Here is a 21,367-nt window from a genome sequence, read left to right on the forward strand (position 1 = left end):
ACAGTCTCTCACACACAACCAAGGCCATACCTCCTGTGTACCGTGTCTCACCCACACAGCCACACCACGATCATCACACACACCACTGTGCACAACGCCACCCCACAGTCACCCAGGGAGACCCTGCCTCCCTGCACGCACCGTAGTCCACGCCTGGCTCGCAGGCCTTGTCAAGCCGTTGGTCCAGGGTGACCTTGCCATCTGCCTGGCGCATGAAGCAGTTCTCTGCGGGGGTGGGGAGGTGGAGGAAGGGAGGGGCCATCGTCATGATCTGATTTCTCATCCGGAGCCCCCCAATACTAGGGTGGCCATGGCCCCTGGTGGCCACTGTGTGTGGTGGTCAGCACCCTCCCACGGGTACCTGGGGCCCCTGAGCGTCCCCTCTCCCACCCCTGCCCCAGCCCTGCACCCTCAGCGCAGCGGCACATGTCGTTGTGGCAGATCTTGTCCAGCATCCCGTCCTCCTTATCCGGGTGGTAGAATTTGGTGCAGGACTCGTCTGTGGGCAGAGGGGATGGGGCGGGGTCAGCACACAGCAGCCTCTGCTCCAGAGACCCCCGGGTGGGTCCCCGGCTCTCCCTTCTCTGGGGCCCTCAGACTGCCCCACTCTGAGATACCCAGGCCTTGTACATCCAGGGGGCCCTCTGTCCCTGACGGAAGGGACCTCATGCAGGACCCGCTGCAGGTCAGACTGTGGTGGTCCTTGGGTTTTCACTAGCTGGTTTCCGGGCGGTCGATCTCCAGGCCTTTCTCCCTGGTCTACCACTGAGACCTGTGCAGCACCCTAGCAGCCTGTATGCCTCCATCGACAGGGGTGGTGGTGGGCGGGCCTGAGGTGAGCTGGCTAGGAAGGGAGCCTTTGTCTCCCATGTGGAAAGGGAGAAGTCTATCGCTGCCTTCATTCTTGGGTCCTGAGGCAACTTACACCCTCAATTCATGGACCCTCAAGATTCTCGTAGCCGTGAGAGCCTCACACTACCCCCACCCCCACTGCAGAGGCCCATAGCCCCCCCTTCAGCCCCAAGGAAGGCTACTCACCCAGGTTATAGTAGGAGTAAACCTTGACTGACCCAGGCTGGATAAGGCCGACCTTGAAGAACTGGTGGACTTTGAAGGTCAGACACTCCTCTTTGCTGTGTGAGATCTGGAGGGGAAGGGGAGGAGCGTGGTGAGTGGGCTGCATGGGAGGGGGCGAGAGGGAGGGGAGGCAGGAGGGAATCTAGCAGGGGTCCATGGGAGTGGACGTGGTTCACTGTTGCTGAGTGGAGCTGGTGCCCCGGGTGTGCAGAGTAGAAATGGTCCCCCAGCAGTTTCAGGGCTGGGGTCTTTTAGATCACCAGGACTTTTTCCCAAGGTGCTGCCGGGGGGGGGGGGGGATGGGGAGAATAGGGGGGACTCTAAGTAGCAACCTTTCCATTAGTAGCCCGGCACGCCTTCACCTCTCACCCCCTCACCCCAGTGCGTTTGCACCCCCAGAGCACAGTGTGGGTTGGAGCTGTGGTGGAGAAACCGAGGGGTGTGGGTGGGAGACAGCGGGGACCTGCGCCCTTCAAGCTAGGTGACACCTCCCAGGTTCATTTGCATTAGGTGAGGCCACGTGGTTACATTCTGGACAGCAGCCTGCTTTCTTTACCCATAACCCCACCCAGGAATGATGCCCATTTCTGCTAGAAGGAAGGGATCCAAGACAGTAGGGTTGGCCGAGCCACATGATGGAAGGAAGCTGGGTCTCTGAGTGACAGAACGGGGCTGCGAGCCTGCCTCAGCCCTCTGACCAGTTACAAGTCACAGCAGTGCAAAGTACAACCTTCTTAAGTTCTTCAGGGCTTTGTGATTGTGGCGAGTGTTACTGGTGCTGTCTATTAGGGATGGAATTTTGTCCGCCAAAAATATGTGTCATGGAAACCCTGACCTTCGTTCCTGTGAAAAGGGCCCTGGCAATGCAGTGGGTATGAATCTGGCTGCTCACCAGAAGGTCAGTGGTTCAAACCCACCAGCTGCTCCAAGGGAAAAAGATGAGGTTGTCTGTTCCCATGAAGCTGTAGAGTCTCAAAAACCCTAAGAGGTGGTTCTCTGGGGTTCCTATGAGAGGTAGTTAACTGGAGGGCCGTGGGTATAATCAAATTTGGAACATGAGTTATTTGTTATGCTAACGAGGCCGCACCCAGGGTAGAGAGTGTGTTAAGCCAGTCCCTTCTGAGATATAAGGGGTTTGGATGAGAAGCCAGGGAGCCCAGACTACACCAAACTGATGCCACGTGGGGGGGTGACCAAGCTGAGACCAAGCGCTTTCTCCAGTGCAGATGGACGATCTTCCCCTGAGTTCAGACTACGAGCCTCGGACTGAGGATCCCTGGTGGTATTGTGGTGCGGGCTGGGCTGCTAACAAGGTCAGCAGTTCGATACTGCCAGCCACTCCGAGGGACAACAAGACTTTCTACTCTCATAAAGAGTCACAGGCTCAGAAACCACAAGGGCCATTCTGCCCTATCTGATGGATCCCAATGTGTTGGAATCCACTCTATGGCAATGAGTTAAGTTGATCCTGGAACTGAGAAACACTGGTGGCATAGGTCTGCAGTTCAAAACCATCAGTTGGCTTTCTGCTCCCGTAATGAGTCGCAGTTTCAGAAACCCACAGGGGCAGGTCTACCCTCTCCTCCATGGCTCTCCATGAGTCAGCATCGACTCGATGCCAGGGAACGAGTGAGTGAGTGAGTGAGTGAGCCTTAAGCTTTGATAAAATGAATGTTCTGTTCCACAAAGCCTCCCCCTTTTGGTATTTCTGTTCCAGCCACACTACAGAACCAAGATACTAGGCTGATGTGGTGCCGAGGGACACTGGGGTTGGTGGGAACTGTTTTGGTGCCTTCTCGGCCATCCTGACCGATGGCACAGACAGAGCAGCCCTGCCCCATGGGTCAGAAACAGCATGACTGGCTTGTCTTCTAGCATGCCTCTCGATGGGCTTGAACCACCAACCTTTCAGTAAGTAGTAGTGGGGAATGAGCAACCCATTTGCACCATCCAAAAACTGACCCGATCAGCTGTCACTGATGACCTACGCTGTCTGTCATGAATAATAACTGATCCTTGTGAGTTGCCCTGGGGTCGATTCTGACTCTGGGTGGTCCCACAAGGATCACAGCAGGACCGCGCTCCACAGGGCACCCAAGACTGGGGTCAGCCGGAAGCCGACTGTTGGGCCAGTCTCCGGAGCTGCCTCGGGGTGGATTCCCACAGGCAGCCATTTTCAACTAGTCATCCAACGCTAAGCAGTCTGCGCCACTCGCGGGAGCTGTGTTCCTGGGTTCAGTCCCTTGTTTTATATGTGCCCTCCCAGCCGCTCTGTTCGCCTGTGACTGGCCTGCCCAGGAGACCACGGCAGCGAGAAGATGCGGCGCCCAGGTAGCGTGGGGAGGGAATCCGTACCTTGTCCATGTAGATGATGAGGGTGTTCTTGTTGGAGAAGGCTTTCTCCATCTCGTACTTGGAGATGTACCTGTCGATGCCTTTGCTCAACTAGGGAGGGAGGGGTCTTGTGAGCATCACTCCTGGGCCCTCCCCAGCCTCTTCCAGATCCCAGGCCCCTTCCCACCAATCCCCAGCTCCAAGCCCAAGACCTTCCTACCAAGTCCAGGTCACTGGTGTCAGGGGAGAAGCCGGTCATCATGGATATGTCCAGGATCGACATGGTGGCGTCCTGCTGTCCCAGGTACCTGGATGAGACAGAGAGCCAGGGGTCAAGTCTTTGGGATCGGGATCTGGCTGAGTGGGTGCTGGCTAGTGGGGGTGGGGTGGGGCTGAAGCTTCTGGATCCCAGCCGAGAGGGGTGGGAGCTTGCAGGGAGCACGTTCCCAGCAGGAAAAGAGGAACAGAGTGTAGTGGTAAGGAGCCCTGGTGATGCGGTGGTTAAGCCACAGGCGGTTAATGTCGCCGGTTCGAACCCGCTCAGCCACCCAGCAGGAGGAGAGGCTTGGTGAATTGCTCCCGCAAAGATGACTGACCACCTGGGAAACCCTGGTGGTGGCGCTGTGGTTAGATGCCATCGAGCCGGTTCTGACTCAACAGCAGGAAACACCGCTGGACCCTGCGCCCACCCTCCCCTCAGCGGTTGTTAGGTTTGAGCCAGTGGCTGCAGCCGCTGTGTCCATCCATCTCCCCGAGGGCCGTCCTGTTCTAAGGGAAGCATTCTGGCTGTCGCCAGGCCATGGTAGTTTCAATGGCCTCGTAGGCATGTGAGAGTGGGACAGTGAATGAGGAAGGTGGAAGAAACGATGCGATTTGAATCGTGGCGTGAGAGAAGACTATTGAAAAGTGCCGCAGGCTGCTGAAAGGACAAACCGATCTGGGCTGGAAGAAGTGAGGCCGGAGGGCTCCTGAGAGGCAAGGATGGGGAGACTCTGGACGTGTGGTCAAGAGAAGCCAATCCCTGGAGAAGGACATCGTGCTTGGTCAAGTGCAGGGGCGGGGGGGCGGGGGAGAGGAAGGCCCTCGGGAGATGGCTGCAAGTGGGCTCACAGTGGCGGCTACAATGGGCTCAAACACAGGACCATGGTGGGGATGGCGTGGGACCGAGCAGTGCTTTGTTCTGGGTCTTCGTCAAGGGCCACAGCCGACTCAACGGCACCTGAACAGCCAGAAGCCCAACAAGGAAGAGACGAGGATGTTACCTGGAAGTGACACTGGCCAACGGAACAAAAGACAACAACACACCAGGGGAACTCTGGGAGGCCCTGGTTGCACAAGCGGCCAGCCTCCTGGGCGGCGGCTACCTACAAGGTTGGAGCTTGGAGTCCACCGGGAAGTGCCTGGGAAGAAAGGCCTGGAGACCTCCGGCTCCAAACCCGGCCCTGGGAAACCCTCCGGGGCTGGGTTCTGCTCTGACATGGGGCATGGGGGCAATCCCCCGGAGTGGGAGGTGACTCAGCAGCAGTTGGCAGATGCCCGGTAAGCTCTTGAGATGTGCAGACTGCGGCAGACGGCGGGGGTGGGGTGAGGGGAGCAGCAGACATGAACGCTGGCCGGCAGTCCAGCCTCTCACCTGACGCAGATACTCAGGATCATGGTGCTCTGAGCATCCTGCGGCTTCTTGACTAGAGAAGGCACAGAAGGGAGGCAGAAACATGAGAAGTGGCGCTATGGTCCTTGGTCCCCACTGCGGCGGGTGGTGGAGGGTGGAGGGGTGGAGGTTCAGGAGTTCAAGTCCAAGTGGGGGACGCTTGCTTCCTTTTACCTGTAGCAGGGGCAGGGCGGAGGTCCACCCGAAGGTCGAACTTCTTGCAGGAGAGCTGGCCCTTGAGCTTGGCGTGGTACATTGTCACCACCTGGGGGTAGGAGTGTGGGTGGGGGGTCATGAGGTCTGAGGTGCTGAGCCTGGGGATGGCCGAGGACAGGAGAGAGAGGCTCCCCTCCAGGACAAAGAGGGCGGAGAGATGTGCCTCCCTGCATTCCTTACCGACAAGGTGCCCTGGCCCTTCCCTTTGGCTATCAATGAGAATTCCTCATTTTCCTTGGTCTGCAGGAAGAGGGGGAGAGAACAGAGAGAGTGCTTAAGGAGTGCTTTCCTCTCCTGGCTACCTGCTACTTGCCCCCTCTACTGCCCTTCCAGCAGACCCGGGGTGGGTACAAAGAGCAAAACAGAACAAGGAGGCCCGGAGCCAGGAGGACCGACCGATTCCGACCGTAGCAGCCTGGCGGACTCCCACTGGATGCGGTAGTAGATTTTAGAATTGCGGCTGGGCAAGTTGATGGACACATCCAGGTTCAGGTCCTTGTGGTCGGGGACGTCCCTCTGGTACTGAGCCAAGGCCTGGAACACCAGGAACGTGGCCTAGAAACCCCCCAGAGAGAATGGAGGTGAGACCGGGAGCCAGAGCAGGTAGTTTGAAAGTGGCTTGAGTCCATGTGGGGCCAAGAGGCTCAGCTTAGAGCTAGCAGCCAGGCCATGGCCTAGCACTCATGCAGGGCTCAGGTGGCACTTCGGGGGATCTGGGAACGCTGAGGGTAAGTTCTAGAGCTTGCCGAGGCAGAGAGGGGCTCACACTGGGGTTTGGGGGCTTGAAGGCGATGGCTAACCTAGAGGATATGTCTGAGAACTCTCCAAGCTGGAGAGTCACAGATGAGGGTGAGGAAAAGACTTGTGGAGTCGGGCCAAGCTGAGGAGTCAGTGCGGTCTCTCAAGAACCCCTGGGGGAGAGCATTCCAGAGCAGGGCGTGGGCACGGTGGGTGCATTTCAAGCCCCTTCATGCAAGGAAGCCAATTGGAACCTGGTGACACCAAGCAGAAGATCTAGGATCTCAGAAGGGGAGAGATTCAGATCTGGGCCTGGTGATGTCACACCCAGGCCTGGTGATGTCAGACCCGGACCTGGTGATGGCCAGAATGGGATGGAGAGCCCAGCCAAAAAGGAGGGGGTCAAAGTGGACCGTGATGGAGCCTGAAGTTTCTGGGGGCCATGATCTAGAACCTGCCAGGAGGCAGGGGAGAGAATGAGGCGCCCAGGAAATCCAGAATTGGTCTAGAACCTGACAGGGGGCGAGCTGCTTTTAACAGGCTATAGGATAATTTAGAACCTACACACAGGCCCCATCCCCGACACCCGGAAGGTTTAGAACCTTCTGGGATTGGGGCAAAGGGGACGGTGGAGAAGCTTACACCTGAACCTGGGCCCAGAACACATGGGTGTCTCCCTCTACACACCAAGAGGGAGAGGAAGGAGTGGAGTGCATCTCGGGGTGTCAAGAAGGTTGTCTAGAACTCACAGGCAAGTCGCAACTGAGAAAAGTCACGTCGCTCAATCCCACCCCAATCAGCGTCCTCCTGGAATGGAACTGCCTCTCTGGGCTCAGCTTATCTCCCCCGGGGGGGCAGTGGGTGGCCAGAGGAGGGCGAGGTGCAGGTGCCCGGGACTCAGGGAGCCACTTACTTGTGTGGAGCCATAACCACCTCCATAATATCTCTGTTCGTTGAGCCAGCGGGTGACGGGAGGCACAGAGTCAAAGTCTCGGAGAGACAGCAGGGCCAAGAGGGCGTAGGAGGTGGCCTCCACGTTGTACAGCTTCTGGCCATCCTCCTCCCAGCGGTTCCTGTCTGCAGAGAGAATCCCGAGTGCTCACAGTTCTCCCAGCCTGGCTATGGCTGAGAGACAGCGCAGACAAGGACACATGGTAGGACCTCTTGGTACCCCCAATGGTGGATGCCCTCTTGGTGGCTAACCAAGAAGGTTGGAGGTTCGGGTCCACCCGCAGGTGACTCGGAAGAATGTCCTAGCCATCTAGACTTGTAAATGGTCACAGCCGTTGAGCATCCTGTGGAGGAAGTCTTGACACAACATGGGTCACGACCATGAGCGAGAATCAACAAGACGGCACCTGGTAGAACCTCTTGGTACTCATCAATCCTCACTCCTCCTTTTTATGTGTTTGTCCTTCAACCCTACTGAAAGACAGGGAGGGTCCCTAGATAGATCTGCCATGCTCATTTTGACCTCTGTGCCTTGGGATATGCTGTTCCCCTGAATCGGAGACCCTTGTTGAATGTCCCTAAGCTGATTTAGACTCATGGAGACCCCTGGAACAGAGTGGAGCCACATCGTAGAGTTTCAAAGCTGTCATCTTTATAGGAGAAGAAGTTTGTTCTTCGGACATGCCCGAGAATATGAACTCTTCGTCTCCAGCACCGGAACTCAGAGGTGTCCATTCACCTCCAGCCTCTTCCATCTTCATCATCTGGCTTCCGCGTGCTTTTTGATTGCTGAGTGGAAGTGAGTGCCAACGTCTGTGGTGTAAAGATGCCCACTTTGCCCTGTCTTGGCTGTGGATGATGTGCTGTCACTGAGCAAGGAGATGGGCAGTGGTGGCCCAAAGAGGCACTGCCCTGGAGGTAATGGTGACGTGCTTGTCGTGGGTCGATGGTGACCCCTTGTATCAGAGTAGAACTACCCTCTGGGAGTGTACTTGACTTTCATCATTTTAGGCTTAGATTGCCAGGTCTTTCTTCCTCAGAACCACCAGGGAGGTTTGAACCCCCAACCTTCCCATTAGCCATCACACGCTTAACCATTTAGTATCGATAATAAAGCTGATCACGTCACTTCCTGGGCTCACATCCAGTACCAGACTCGCTCTAACTTACATTTCTCCCTGGAATCCGTGACTGTCAAAAGAACAAACAGAATTCGTCTTGAAAGAAGTACAGCCTTGAGAGCTCCTTAGTAGCAAGGATGGTTGGGGGGGATTGAGCAGCTGATACCAAGGGCTCAAGTAGAAAAAAAATGTTTTGAGAATGATGATGGCAACAAATGTACAAATGCGCTTGACACCATGGATGGATGGATGGATTGTGATAAGAGTTGTATGAGCCCCCAATAAAATGATTAAAAAAGGAGAAGCGAGGGTGGTGAAACCTCTCATGTACTTTGGGCATGTTGTCAGGAGAGACCAGTCCCTGGTGAAGGCCATCATGCTTGGTCAAGGATAAGAAGGGCAGTGGGAAAGAGAATGACCCTCGGCATGATGGATGGCCGCAGGGGCTGCAAGCATGGCTCAGACATAAGGACCAGGGTGAGGGTGGTGTGGAGCCGGGTGGCACCTAACAACAACAACAACAACTCGCCAACCCTCACAACCTCCTGAGGATGTAGTTACCGCATGAAGCTGACCAAGCAAAGGTTTCAGAGAGGTCACGTGGCCTGTAGGAGGCCACCCAGGGCGAAGGCAGCGGGTCAGGGTTTGCACTTGGGTCTGTCCGAGGTTGGAGCTACTGGAGTGAGCAGTTTTCAGTGTAGCCTTGGAGAACAAAGGATGCAGCGGACCTCCATGTCTGGCTTTGTTCGCCCTTGCGACATTCACGACAGCTGGACCTGGAGCCATTGCCCAGCTTGGGGTCACTCGCCCGAGTCCCACCCCTGCCCCTGCTGCCCCTCACCTTTGGCCGTGTTCAGAAATTTGCTGAGCAGGGGTTCCTCTAGCTTGCCCAGCTGGGCCAGCGGGTAGGCGGCGATGGCAATGGTGTAGGGCCTCTGCAGGTTCATGTAATTGGCTTCCAGGAAGTCTCTGGCCTTGTTGATGCTGCCTCCAAGGCTCTGTGGGGGAGGGGTCGTATTCCTGGTCAGGTGGGCATCGCTGCCACCGACCGCTGCCCCTGTAGCCTCAGGGGCAGGAAGTGTAATCAATACCAGCTAACAGCACCCACCTCCCCAAAGAGAAGGCGTTCTAGCCCATCACCTTAGGGGTGAATTCATGAACTGTTTGACCAGTCGAACCCTTGCCTGATATTCTCCGTGTCCAAATGGTTCAGGGTTTTGGTCACTTGGTAACTTCCAAAATCTCACCGCCATCGAAAACACCCCAGAACGCTGTTCTAGTCTGACCCGCTTGGGGACGCTGAGGCAGAGTCCACGCCACTGTAACTGGGGTCCTGCCTGTTACCACGGCCACTGGGCCCAGGGACGCCCCCGGCACTGCGGAGGGCTGGAACTTGCCAGAAGGCGAGTCTTAGAATAAGTGCGAAGAAAGTGGCTTCAAAGAGTTTGTGGAAACATTCCATTATCTCTTCGTTCCGTGTCTCTGCGAACTTTGTGAAGCCCCTTGCACCACTGGGGGGCCCCTTAAAAGCAAGGACGGCGAGCCTGTGGCTCAGGTGCTTTGGACACGTTGTCTGGTCCAGAGACCCCGGAGAAGGACAGCATGCTTGGTAAAGCAGAGAGGCAGCGAAAAAGGAGCTAGGCCCTCCACGAAGTGGATTGACCCCGTCGCTGCAAGAATGGGCTGAGACCTAACAATTGCGAGGATGGAGCAGGACCGGGCAGTGTTTTGTTCTGTTGCACATCCTGAGTAGGCTTCAAAAGGTTCGTGGAAGAATTCCATCCTTGAAATCCATGATTTCACGAACTTTTTTGAAATCCCAGAAAGATCGCTCTGAGTCAGAAGCCAGTCCTAGCACCTAACAAGTGCCCATCTCTAGACCAAGCACTGCAGGAACCCATAGGCTGTGGGATGCAGAAGATGCCCTCCCAACCAGCCAATGAGCAGCGAGGGATGGAGTCCGATCTGGCTCCTGGGCTGGTCTCAGATTGGAGGACTGGTAGGACGACGTATCGCAGTAAGCCAGTAAACTCCTGCACCAGGAGAGTGACGTCCCAGAAAACCAATGAGCAGCGAAGGGCGGGACCCAGTCTGGTCACTGATTAGGCTCTGCCTCACCCTTAGGGTAAGGGGTGTGGGCGCAGGAAAGAGTGACACTTACGTTGACCTGCAACTCGCAGATTTCTTTAGCTTCCAGCAGCGCGATCAGCACGAAGGCGGTGAGGGCCACATCCTTCTCCTGGGTGTTCCGGAAGCCACCCTAAGCACGGGGAGTGGAAAGCAAGAGTAGGTGTCCCGCATCCAGTACACTCCCTGGGTGCACCAGGAAGACTCCCTCTCCCACCAATGTGTTGTAAAGCCTCCTGGATTCATAAAGCTGAAAGCAACCGTTCTGCTCTGCCCTAACAGGGTCGCTAAGGTGTCAGATTCTACAGTGGGTTTGTTTTGCTGGTACTAGAAATTATAATCCCATTTGGCAATGGCTTGTCCGTTGTGTGAATAAGTACGGTGTATGTAGAGTGGATCCCTAGGAAGCTATAACACTTTTATTAAACAAGCGAGCACAGAGAGGGTAAGGTAGATGCCAAGCCAAGTGCGTGTCTCCATGGAACCAGGAAGCGGAATTAGAAGCAAGAATTTGCGCGGAGCGCCCTCTCTGAGAGAAACACCTTCTGTTATAGCCGGGGCCCTGAATTCGGATTTCCAGCTTCAACTGTGAGAAGTGGCCTAGGTGCTATCAGGCGGTTGAGCTGTCAACAGCAAGGTCAACTGCTTGGAAACCACCAGCCCCTCCTAGGGCAAAAGATGAGGCTTTCTACTCCCGTCTTGGAAACCCATACCCGCACGCTGTCCTTGAGGGGTGCTGTGTGTGTCAGAATTGACTGTGGCAGGGAGTGTGGCTTCTGTTTTAATGGCGAGAGAATACATTTCTTTTAAAACCATCCTCTCCTACTTCTCTTACAGCCTTGCCTGAGAACTCAGTGTTCCGGCCTGGTACACTGGTTAAAGAACTTAACTATCACCCAAATAGACTGGTGGGTTAAACCCACCCACCAGTGGTGCCCCAGGAGAAATATGTGGGAGTCTGCTTCTGTAAAGATTCATGACCTTGGAAACCCTATGGGGCAGTTCTACGCTGTCCAGGGCCCAACACTGTAGCATTCCGTTCATTCGTCTGAAGGCGGTTTTTGGGGTGCTGAGGTCATGGAGAAGGTGGTGGTGGGTGGAAACCTGGCTCTATCCCCGCCCCACAGAACCCAACAGCAGTGACCGGAACAAAAGACACACTGCCTTAGGTCAATCTGCTGCACAGGACCTCTTTAGAGTATTGAAAAGCAAGGAGGTTACTTTGTGGACTAGGTAAGGTGTGCCTGACCCAAGCCGTGGTATTTTCAATCGCCTCATAGGCATGTGACAGTTGGACACTGAATAAGAAAGAGCTAAGAAGAAGTGATGCATTTGAACTGTGGCGCTGGAGAAGAATACTGAAAGTACCAGGAACTGCTCAAAGGACAAACCGATGTGCCTTGGAAGATGTACAGCCAGAGAGCTCCTGAGGGGCAAAGGTGGTGAGATTTCGTCTTACATACTTTGGACAGGTTATTAAGAGAGACCAGTCCCTGGAGAAGGACATCATGCTTGGTCAAGTGGAGGGGCAGCAAAGAGGAGGAAGGCCCTCAACGAGATGGATGGACTCAGTGGCTGCAACCATGGGCTCAGGCTAGGGACAGGGGTGAGGATGGCGCAGGACTGGGCAGTGTTTCTTTCTCTGGTGCACAGGGTCGCTATGGGTCGGAACTGACTTGATGGTACCTGACTTCAACAGCTACCCCAGCCCTCAGAAATCTCCCCCTCTAGTAGGGGTGCCAAGACATGAACAAACCAGCTCATCCACAGATAGGTCATTCCAAACTGGGCCACGCAGTGAAGGCGTGGACAGGCTTGGGAACGAACTGTCGGGAGAGCTGGAACAGTCGGGATTCGTAAAGATTATTATTATGTTTTAAATTAACTGCCATTGAGTCGATTCTGATGCACAGTGACCCTACAGAACAGAGTAGAATTGCCCTCGCAGGTTTTCGAGATTTGGGAAGAGAAAGCATCTTTTCCAGAAGGAACGGCTGGTGGTTTCAAACTGCTGACCTATGTTTTGCAGTCTAATGGGTAACCCACGCTACCCCGGAGTAGCCAATCTGAGCCACCTTTCGGAGAAGGTGGGGCTTCGTGCTCCGAACAGAGGGCACAGCACATGCGCAAGGACCCTGTAGCTGGCTACTGCAGACAGCCTCTGGGTAAGAACAGAGGTTGTGCAGGGCCCATGAGCACACAGCAGCACCGCCTGGGGACTTATTGAACCCCCACCTCCACCACCCCACGTCCCGGAGCCTCTGATTCCGAGGTCCCCAGGTGATGTTGCTGCGGGCCTGGGGCCCACACTTGCAAGGACACCCACGGTAAGGAGTGTTCTGTTTAAGAGCAATGGGCAGCCCTGGAAGCTTCGGCGCAGCGAGCTAAGCGAATTTGAGCAATTCAGAGGCACATGCCACATAGCAGATAAGAATCTGGGGGTGGTGGGGCAATGGCCCCGGAGAGGCCATTTGCTAGGCTGCAGGTGAGGGATGGGGGGGCGCATGAATCAAAGGAGGGGCCAAGGAGATAGGAGAAAGAGTGGCTTCTGATTGGAATCATCCAAAGAGCAGGGTGGGAGAGGGGCATGGGGTGGGTTAAGTGGGAGAGGGGGCTCCCCGGCAGCTCCCCGCTTTCTGGAGTGCCCTGCTCTTGGTTGCATGAACTTCTTGGTGCTTCCTGAATGCGGGGTCCCCATTCCATTTTGCATCGATCTCCGACTTCTGCAGCAGGGAAGGGTGAGCCCCATCCCAGCCGCTTACAATCATTTCTTGGTGGATCACCGGCCCGTCCTCCTGGAAGACGCCATCCGGCTTCTGCTTCTCCAGGATCAGCCATTTGACCGCCCCACAGAGGACCAAGGAGTCGATGGCGATGAGGTTGGAAGCCAGAGCAAAGACCTTGACGACGTAGGCCGTCAGCCTGGAAGGGGGCCCAGATTAAGAACGTGCCATCCCACTGCACCAATGAGTAGTGACGCAGGGGGGCTGAGGACTAAGCGTCCCATCAACCAAGAACCAATCGGCTGTCGGAGCTGAAGGGTGCCGTCCTAGTCAACCAATGAGCAGCGAGAGGCGGGGCCTGGCTGGACTCCTAAGTCCACCACGTGCTGGCTTTTCTGAGCACTAGCGTCCCATGCCCAACCTTGGCGCCTCACCAGGTGCTGGACGGCCGGTTCAGGAAGGCGGCGTAGGCGGAGTTGGGCTGTTTGAAGGCCAGCTGCTGGGTGTACCCTGCGGGAAAGAGGGGTCCTCACGGAGGGCATGGCGCCGGGGTGCGCCTCGATGGGGAGAGACTCAGGTGATGGCCAGGGTTTTAGAGAGGAAAGAGGGGCTCTTTCGGGAAAAGGGGAGCAACACAGGAAGGAAGGGAACTTACGTGGGCAGTACTGGACCACAGAGAAATGAGGGGATGTGCGGAGGGACGAGGTTTTTTGGGAGAAGGGAGGGGCATCGCAAGGGAGGGGCCTCTGGGGGCGGCACCAGGAGTCTCAGGAGAGGATTCTTTAGGCGGGTGGGCAGCTCAGGGAAGGGCAGGTGCTCAGCGGGAGAGGTGGTCCCAGGCCTCAGGGGGCTCCGAAGGGGCGGGCCTTTGCAGGTGAGGCTCCGTGGCCTGTGCGCACCCTTCTTGATGAGCTCCAGGGCCGCCTGGCGCTTCTCCAGGCCGAACTTCTCCCACTGCTCCGTGTGGTCCAGGTAGTGCACCGCGATGACCGTGGGCGTCATGCCGATCATGTTCTGCTCGCCACAGCCCGAGGGCGTCACGATGAGGTGATTAAGCCGCTCCCCGTCGATGGCATCCTCCGCCATCTGTGCCACCGGGGTCCCTAGTGGGGAGCGGAGACAGCACACCCGCCAGATGACCCACCGTCTGGTGAGGAGGGTTAGGTCCCCTCTGTAGTACCCCAGCCTGAGACCAGTGTGACCAAGTGGCTCAGCGACAACTGAGGGAGGAGAGGTGGCTGCACACCCCAAAGGGAGCCTGTATAAGGGAGAGACTTCTGCTACGCCTGGAGTCTTCCTGGTGGCTAGTAGTTAGTTGTTGGGCTGCTAACCGCAAGTCCAGTTCGAAACCACCAGTGGTCCCCTGGGGAAATGATGAGGCTTGTTATTAGCTAGCAGTTAGTTTTGGAAACCCAAAGTTAGTCCTCCTCTGCCCAAGAGAGCTGCTGAGTCAGAACACCTTGATGAGCGTGAGAAATCTGTAGAAAGCTGTGAGAAATCTGAAGAAAGGACTAGTGGTCTGTGTCTGAAAAGGCAGTCCCCTAGGGAGCAGTCCTGCCCTGGGACCTGCCCCGCCATGGGGTGCTGTGATCATTTTTTGTGTGCCAACATGACTCCCTAGGAACAGGCAGAGATTCACCTGTCGATCAGGTCGCAGCTTGATTGGAGGGCAACTGAGATAAATGGCTCTGCGGCATCTCTCTCCTCTTTCTCCCCGGCGATCGGAGCAGCACACTGCTGCCTGAGTTAGCTGCTCTGCCTCAACTGTGTGCTGGCTACCAGCGGGCCAGCCAACCCGTGCACAGACCGCGGTGGATTGTACCACTGTGTCATGTGCATCAGTACACCTTACGGCTCCGGCACAATCTGCTTCCCATGGTGCTGGGCTACCGGCCACTGCTCCGCCTCAACATCTCATCCTCCTGCTGCCGCCACCCAGTCTTGCCGCGTTCTGCTCATCTTGCCTGCGGACAGACTCTGCACCTCTCTGCAGCCACTTGGCTGTCTGCTTCCTTGACTTTGGACCAGTGGCTGGCGTGAGTTGGAAGGGAGCTTCAGTATAGTAACTGTCCCCCGAAAGTGAGTTGTCCTGAGCCCTCTGCACTGTGCAGTTGTATTCCTTCTCACTATAGAAACCTGTCCATATATATATATATATATATATATATATATATATATATATATATATATATATATATATATTTATAAGTGTCCTGGTTCTGTTTTTTCTAGAGAACCCTGCCTAATACAGGCTCTGTGAGCTGGGATGGGCAGATGACAGTCTTGCTTGCTGAAAGTGAGGAGGACTTGAAGCACTTGCTGAGAAAGACCAAGGATTGTGGCCTTCAGTATGGATGGTAACTCAACGTAAAAATTAAAATAAATAAACCCTTACAACTGTACCGATAGATAACTGCATGACTCGCTGAGAAGAGGCTGAAGTTGTCAAGGATTTTATCTTGTATGGATCCACAATCGATGCACGTGGAAGCAGCAGTCAAGAGATCAAATGATGCGTTGCATTAGGGAAACATGCGGCACAAGACCTTTTGAACGTGTGAGAAGCAAGGAAGTTGCTTGGAGGACTAAGGCGCGCCTGAGTGCAGCACGGTGGTCCCCAGTGGTCTCATGTGCGTGTGAAAGTTGGACACTAACTAAAGACTGGATGCATTTGAACGATTGTGCTGGTGAGGAATATTGAAAGGACCACGGACTGCCAAAAGAGCCAACAAATCTGTCCTGGCAGAAGTACAGCCAGGATGCTTCTTAGGGGCAAGGGAGGTGAGACTTTGTCTCACATACTTTGGACGTGTGATCAGGAGAGACCAGTCCCTGGAGAAGGACATCATGCTTGGTCAAGTAGACTAAGGGGAAGAAAAATCAAAACCAAAAAATCTCACTGCCATCCGGTCACAGCTGACTCATCGAGACCCTATAGGACACAGTAGAACTGCCCCTGTGAGTTTCTGGGACTGTAACTCTTTATGGGCGTGGAAAGCCTTGTCTTTCTTCTGAGGAGCAGCTCGTGGTTTGAACTGCGGACCTTGTGGTTAGCAGTCCAACAGGTAACTGCTACTCCACCAGGGCTTCTTTGGCAAAGTGGAGGGGCAGCAAAAAACAGGAAGACTCTCAATAAAATGGACGGACACAGTGGCTACATCCATGGGCTCAAACATAAAAACGTGTGAGGCTGGTGCCAGACCAGGCAGTGTTAAAAAAAAACAAACAACCACCCAAACTCACTGCCATAGAGTGGATCCAACTCAGGGACCCTCTAGACCCGGGTAGAACTGCCACTGTGGGTTTCTAAGACTGAACCTCTAGATGGGAGTAGAAAGCCTCTCTCTCCCACAGAGTGGCTGGTGGTTTCAAACTGCTGACCTTAGGGTTCCAATGCATGGAATGCCACCAGGGCATTGGTTAAATGCCCTCAGAATTAGATGGAGTTATTGGGAAGTCCCCCCCCCCACCCCAACACTGTTCTGGGTCTCCCGCTCACCTTGTACGAGGATCTTGGTCTCCAGGTCCGTGTCCGGGACTTGGTCGCTGAGATCTGCCGCTGGGATATCCTCTCTCTGTACTCCCTCTGCCGGGCGAGCATGTGGGACACTCGGTTGGTGCCTGGGGCGCACATGCTAGACCATACCCCCTCAAGCCCCACCCCTGCATACCCCACTCCCCAATCACCTTTGCCGAGTTTTTCCGGATCCAGAGTGCGAACGGCCACTGTTTTGTTCACTCTGATACCTTCAGGCTGCACATCGTTGGGGGACGGGCAGGGATGAGGGTGGGGGGTAGGGTGGGGTCAGACAGAGGAGGTGGCTGAGTGAATGGTCCGCACACAGGCAAGTGGTCAGCAGTATTGCTCTAAGGACCATTCTACCCCTGGCCCGCCCACCTCTGCTGTGTGGCTGGGAACCAGTGACTTAGCCACTCTGTGCCTTGCCGTTGCCTTTACAACGTACTCTGTGGTCTGTACTGTGAGGGCAGAGATCATGGGTTGGTCTCTAGACCACTACACTCAACCGAGTTATTACCATCAAGCCACTGGCACCTAGAGGAGCCCTGGTGGTGTAGTGGTCACGCATTGGGCTGCTAGCCACAAGATCAGCGGTTTGAAACCACCAGCTGCCCCTCTGTAGCTAGATGAGGTGCTCCACCCCTGTAAAGAATGAGTCTCACAGATCCACAGGAGCAGTTCTACTCTGTCCTATGTAGAGTCACTATTAGTTGGAATCGACCCAACAGCAGTGAGTTTGGGTTTGTTGGGTTTTGTTTGCGGGGATGCTGAACAACAATTCCCAGACCAGGACAGACTAAGGAGAAATGCCTGGTGATCAGCTTCTTAAAAAAAAAGGAAAAGTCAGCCATCGAGAGAGACAAATCTCAGCAGCTTGGTCTGTAACGGATGACCAAGGTGGTGAGGGCCAGGCAGCATGTCCTACCGTGGTGTACAGCCTGGGGGGCAAAGGGAAGACCATGAGTTGGGGTGTGTGTGGTGTGGGGGGCTGCACTACTTGACAACAGCCCAGGAAAACAGCCACAACCACAAAATATCCCTGAGATGAGGGCTCTATCCATCTCTACCCCCAAACCCCAAGCTTGCTTCTGAAGTCCCTAAGCTGGGCACAGGGGCTCGTGGTGTCTCAGAGTCCAGGGGCCTCCAACCTGGAATGCCCGGACAGAGAAGAGGAATCTTCCAGGCAGGCCCTGGGCAGCAGGCTTCCCCAAAGACTCACCACCACCTTCAGGATCTTCTTGACACCGTCACTGACAAACTGGTTGAAGACGGCTGCCTTGACCTCCACCTCCTGGAACCCGATCTTCAGGGGGACAATGACGAAGGGGATGGACACGGAGGATTCTTCCTGGATCTCTAGCACTTGCTGGTGGCGCTTCTTGGCAGTGGCCAGGCTGCAGAAGGCTGGATTGTACAGCAATTCCACGCGTACCTGCCAGGGGGAGAGGGCCAGAGGTGAGGGGCCTGCGTGCCCCGTTGGGCCACCCCCAGCCTCCTGGCCTCTGCCCCTCAGGAACCCACCTTGATCTTATTCTTCTGGTAGTTGTAAAGGACGGCCCGGATTTCCACTTGCTCATTCCGGACCACCGAGTAGGGGAGCCGCAGGTCAATGAAGAAGTCCTGCATCACCCGGACCTCATAGGGCTTGGCCACACAGATCCCTACCCGGGCAGGGACAATGCACAGTGGTCAGAGGCAGCGGAAGGGTGGCTGGACAGAGCTTGATTTCTGGCCCACTGCTTCAGTGGCTTCAGACTCACAGCGACCCTATAAGTCAAGGTAGAACTGCCCCTGTGGGGTTCCGAGACCATCAGTCTTGACAGGAGCAGAAAACCTCATCTTTCCCCTGCAGGATGGCTGGTGGGTTCAAACTGCTGACCTTGGGCATCACCAGGGTGCCCTGGAAGTCCCATTAGTAGACTCTGACTCCACCTAGTGTGTGTGAGTGGAACAGTGGCCCATGTAGCCTTCAAGCCTTTGATCTACTTGGAGTAGATGGCCAGACCTTTCTTCCTAGTCTATAAGTTCCACTGAAACCTGTCCACTTTGGCTGACCTCGCTGGTACCGGACATCCGGTGCCACACCTCCCGGCATCACAGCAACACGCATGCCACCACAGGACGACACACTGTTGTCGCTGTCTAATGGATTCCCGCTCGAGGCTCTCCTGTGAGTGTACAGCATAGGGCCGAGCTCAGTCCACGACGTTCTCCAAGCTCCGATCTTTATGGAAGCAGATCGCCAGACCTTGCTTTGGAAGTACCTCTGGGCAGTGGGTGGGGGGGAGGGAGGCGGCTCGAACCAGCAGCCTTTGGGCTAGCTGTTCTTGTTCGGTGCCGCTGAGTCCGCTCCGACCCTTAGGGACCCCGCACAGGGCAGTAGGAATTGCTGCCCGGTCCCGCACCAACTTCACAGTCCTAAGGTTTGAGCCGTGGCTGCGGCCACCATGTCGAGCCATCTCCTCGAGGGGCCGATGACCCTCCGCTTTACCAAGCACGGTGGCCTTCGCTAACGATTGGCCTTTCCTGGTGACCTGTCCGAAGGTTCTCTACCCTCCTTTCTGAGGCGCTGGCTGCTTCCGCGTCTTCTGCGCTTGGTCATGGTGCCGCCCTCACGGATGACGGTGATGCTGGGCAGTTGCTCCACACTGAGTGCCTTCTGTTGTCCTTGCAGTTGTGTCCCGACACCCATGTGTAGCCAGGGAAGGAGTCCTGCAAAACTTCTGTTTGAGAAGGGCCATCGAGCCGGTTCCACCTCACAGCGACCCGATGGACCACAGAAGGACACACCGCCCGCTCCCACGCCATCCTAACACCGGTCCTTCCGGTGGTGCCCGTGGTCGTGGCCACGGTGCCAATCCATCTTGCCAAGGGGAGGGTCTTCCCCTTTTCCATTGCCCTCGACTTGACCAAGCGTGCTGTCCCTCCGGGGACTGGTCTCTCCCGATAACGTTGCCAAAGTACGTGAGACAAAGTCTCCCCATCCTCACTTCCAAGGAGCATGCTGCCGGACGTCTTCCAAGACAGACCCGTTCGTCCTCCTGGAGATCCCAGGGACTTTGAATAGCCTTCGCCAGTCCCGTCATTCCAATACATCGATTCCTCCTCCGTCTTCCTCATGCTTTGCCCGGTTTCCCGTGCAGAGGGGAGATGGAAAATCCCCTGGAGCGTCCTTGATCTTCACTCCAAAGAGGTCCTGGGCAGCAGATTGGAGTTCCTAACCGCTGCTGCTCAGTGCACGGACGGGGGGCCTGGGTGACCAGAAGATCTATACTATAGCTGTAATAGCCAGGGACCTGCCGGGTGGCTGATGCGCACGAGAAACACGCTGCCGTCGTTAGGTGCCATCGAGTCAGATCCAACCTATAGCGACAGAAGGAAACCCTGCCCGGCCCGTGTCGTCCTCACAACCGTCCCGCTGCCTGAACCCATGGGTGCAGCCACTGTGTGCATCCCTCTCCTGGAAGGCTTCCCTCTTTTCCCTCTGAGAGCCGCCAGAGACGCCGTGGGGTGGCTCAAGGATGCACGCAGGCTCTGGGCCGCCAGGAGCCGCTGTTGCCTAGAGCACAACCAACAACGCGCTGATTGGGATCCTCTGGGTGGTGTGAGCAGTGGACGGGCTCAGCTGCTGGCCAGAAGGTTGCAGGTTCAAGCCCACCCCAAGGTGCCTCGAGGGACAAAGAAATCTACTTGTGAAGGCTCCGCCATTGAAAACTGTGCGGGCGAGCCACGTTTGCCTCTGCACACATGGATGGGGTCCACGAGAGTCAAGAGTGACTGTTGACTGTATGCAACGATAATGATCCTCTACATACATACAACGAATGATGCCTAGCCACCACCACCCCACCCCACCCCCAGACAGGGCGCAGGATGTAAGCCACCTGGAAAAATCCAGAGCCGCCCCTCACCCCACCCCCAGGCCCTTCTCCCAAGGACGGCCTACCACCTCCCCTCACCTTTCTTATCGGACATGCTCACGGCCTGAATCTCCCATGTGGTGATGGAGTCTTTCAGGAAGATGTTCATGTTCTTCGTGGAGATTCTGGGTGGGAATGGGAGAGGCGGAAGGCATCAGAGGGGAGGGGAGGGGCACGGGTAAGATGCCCAGCTCCTGGCGCCCCACTTGGTACAGAGTGGAACTGCTCTGGAGGGCTTTCTCAGACGGATGCCTGTCTTTAAGCACCCAACCACTAACTGAAACGGTGGTGGTTGGAGCCCACCCAGAGGCAGCTCGTCTGGAAGTTGCTTCCAAAAGGTGTCAGCCTTGGAAACACCCCTCTCCTCCCAGCAGTGGCCCCTTCCCCTCCGACCCCCCCACTACACACACATGGGGTAACCAGGGGTCAGAACTGACATGTTGAAGACTAGCAGCCTTAATGGAGGCAAGTCACCAGGACGCTCTTCGCTCTAAGTGGATTTGAACCTGTCACCTTACAGTTGCCAGCTGAGCACAAACCTGCTGTACTACCCAGAGGCCAAGGGAAGGGAAGGGAAGGGGACTGGTGATGCAGGTAAATTAAAAGGTGGGTTCTTCAGTGGCTGGGGTGGGAGGAGGAGGCTGCAACTTCAGCTGGGCTGGGGGGTGGGGGGACCCAAGCAGGGCTGGGGAGTTGCAGGGCATACCCATTTTTCCCTGGTTCTTTGAGATCCTCTGTGATCCACAGCCAGCTCTCGGGAAATTGGGTCCTGGACGTGATGTCTTCTTCCGGGATGATGTCTTCATCCAGCTCACCTGGGCAGTGGAGTGGAGGTGAAGGTGGGGGAGGTCAGGGCAGACCTACCCCCACAGCCCCCAGCCCCACTGAGCTACCTCTACAACCCAGGAAAGAATCTTAGCCGCAAAACTCACCCAGGGCCCCATTTAGACTTCCGTGAATTCCTACACCTTGTGCATTTGGATATTCTC

The 21,367-nt window shown here is 55.8% G+C and overlaps 1 protein-coding gene across 1 annotated transcript in view; it reads right to left on the reverse strand.

Moving 5' to 3' along the window:
- Positions 1 to 21,367, reverse strand: part of C3 (complement C3) — a 39,297-nt gene that overhangs the window by 2,091 nt on the left and 15,839 nt on the right. Inside the window, exons 18-38 of the mRNA XM_075535764.1 lie at positions 21,085 to 21,193; positions 20,418 to 20,503; positions 17,980 to 18,119; positions 17,678 to 17,890; positions 16,626 to 16,692; positions 16,438 to 16,524; positions 13,838 to 14,041; positions 13,373 to 13,448; positions 12,978 to 13,137; positions 10,250 to 10,348; positions 8,930 to 9,086; positions 6,930 to 7,093; positions 5,675 to 5,833; positions 5,459 to 5,518; positions 5,237 to 5,327; positions 5,045 to 5,096; positions 3,632 to 3,719; positions 3,433 to 3,522; positions 1,039 to 1,144; positions 410 to 499; positions 142 to 225 (exon numbers count right to left, since the gene is read on the reverse strand). Coding sequence (XP_075391879.1) covers positions 142 to 225; positions 410 to 499; positions 1,039 to 1,144; positions 3,433 to 3,522; positions 3,632 to 3,719; positions 5,045 to 5,096; positions 5,237 to 5,327; positions 5,459 to 5,518; positions 5,675 to 5,833; positions 6,930 to 7,093; positions 8,930 to 9,086; positions 10,250 to 10,348; positions 12,978 to 13,137; positions 13,373 to 13,448; positions 13,838 to 14,041; positions 16,438 to 16,524; positions 16,626 to 16,692; positions 17,678 to 17,890; positions 17,980 to 18,119; positions 20,418 to 20,503; positions 21,085 to 21,193 — 2,382 coding nt within the window. The remainder of the gene's footprint in view (positions 1 to 141; positions 226 to 409; positions 500 to 1,038; positions 1,145 to 3,432; positions 3,523 to 3,631; positions 3,720 to 5,044; positions 5,097 to 5,236; positions 5,328 to 5,458; positions 5,519 to 5,674; positions 5,834 to 6,929; positions 7,094 to 8,929; positions 9,087 to 10,249; positions 10,349 to 12,977; positions 13,138 to 13,372; positions 13,449 to 13,837; positions 14,042 to 16,437; positions 16,525 to 16,625; positions 16,693 to 17,677; positions 17,891 to 17,979; positions 18,120 to 20,417; positions 20,504 to 21,084; positions 21,194 to 21,367) is intronic.

Source organism: Tenrec ecaudatus, chromosome 1, assembly GCF_050624435.1.
Source record: "Tenrec ecaudatus isolate mTenEca1 chromosome 1, mTenEca1.hap1, whole genome shotgun sequence".
NCBI lineage: Eukaryota > Metazoa > Chordata > Mammalia > Afrosoricida > Tenrecidae > Tenrec > Tenrec ecaudatus.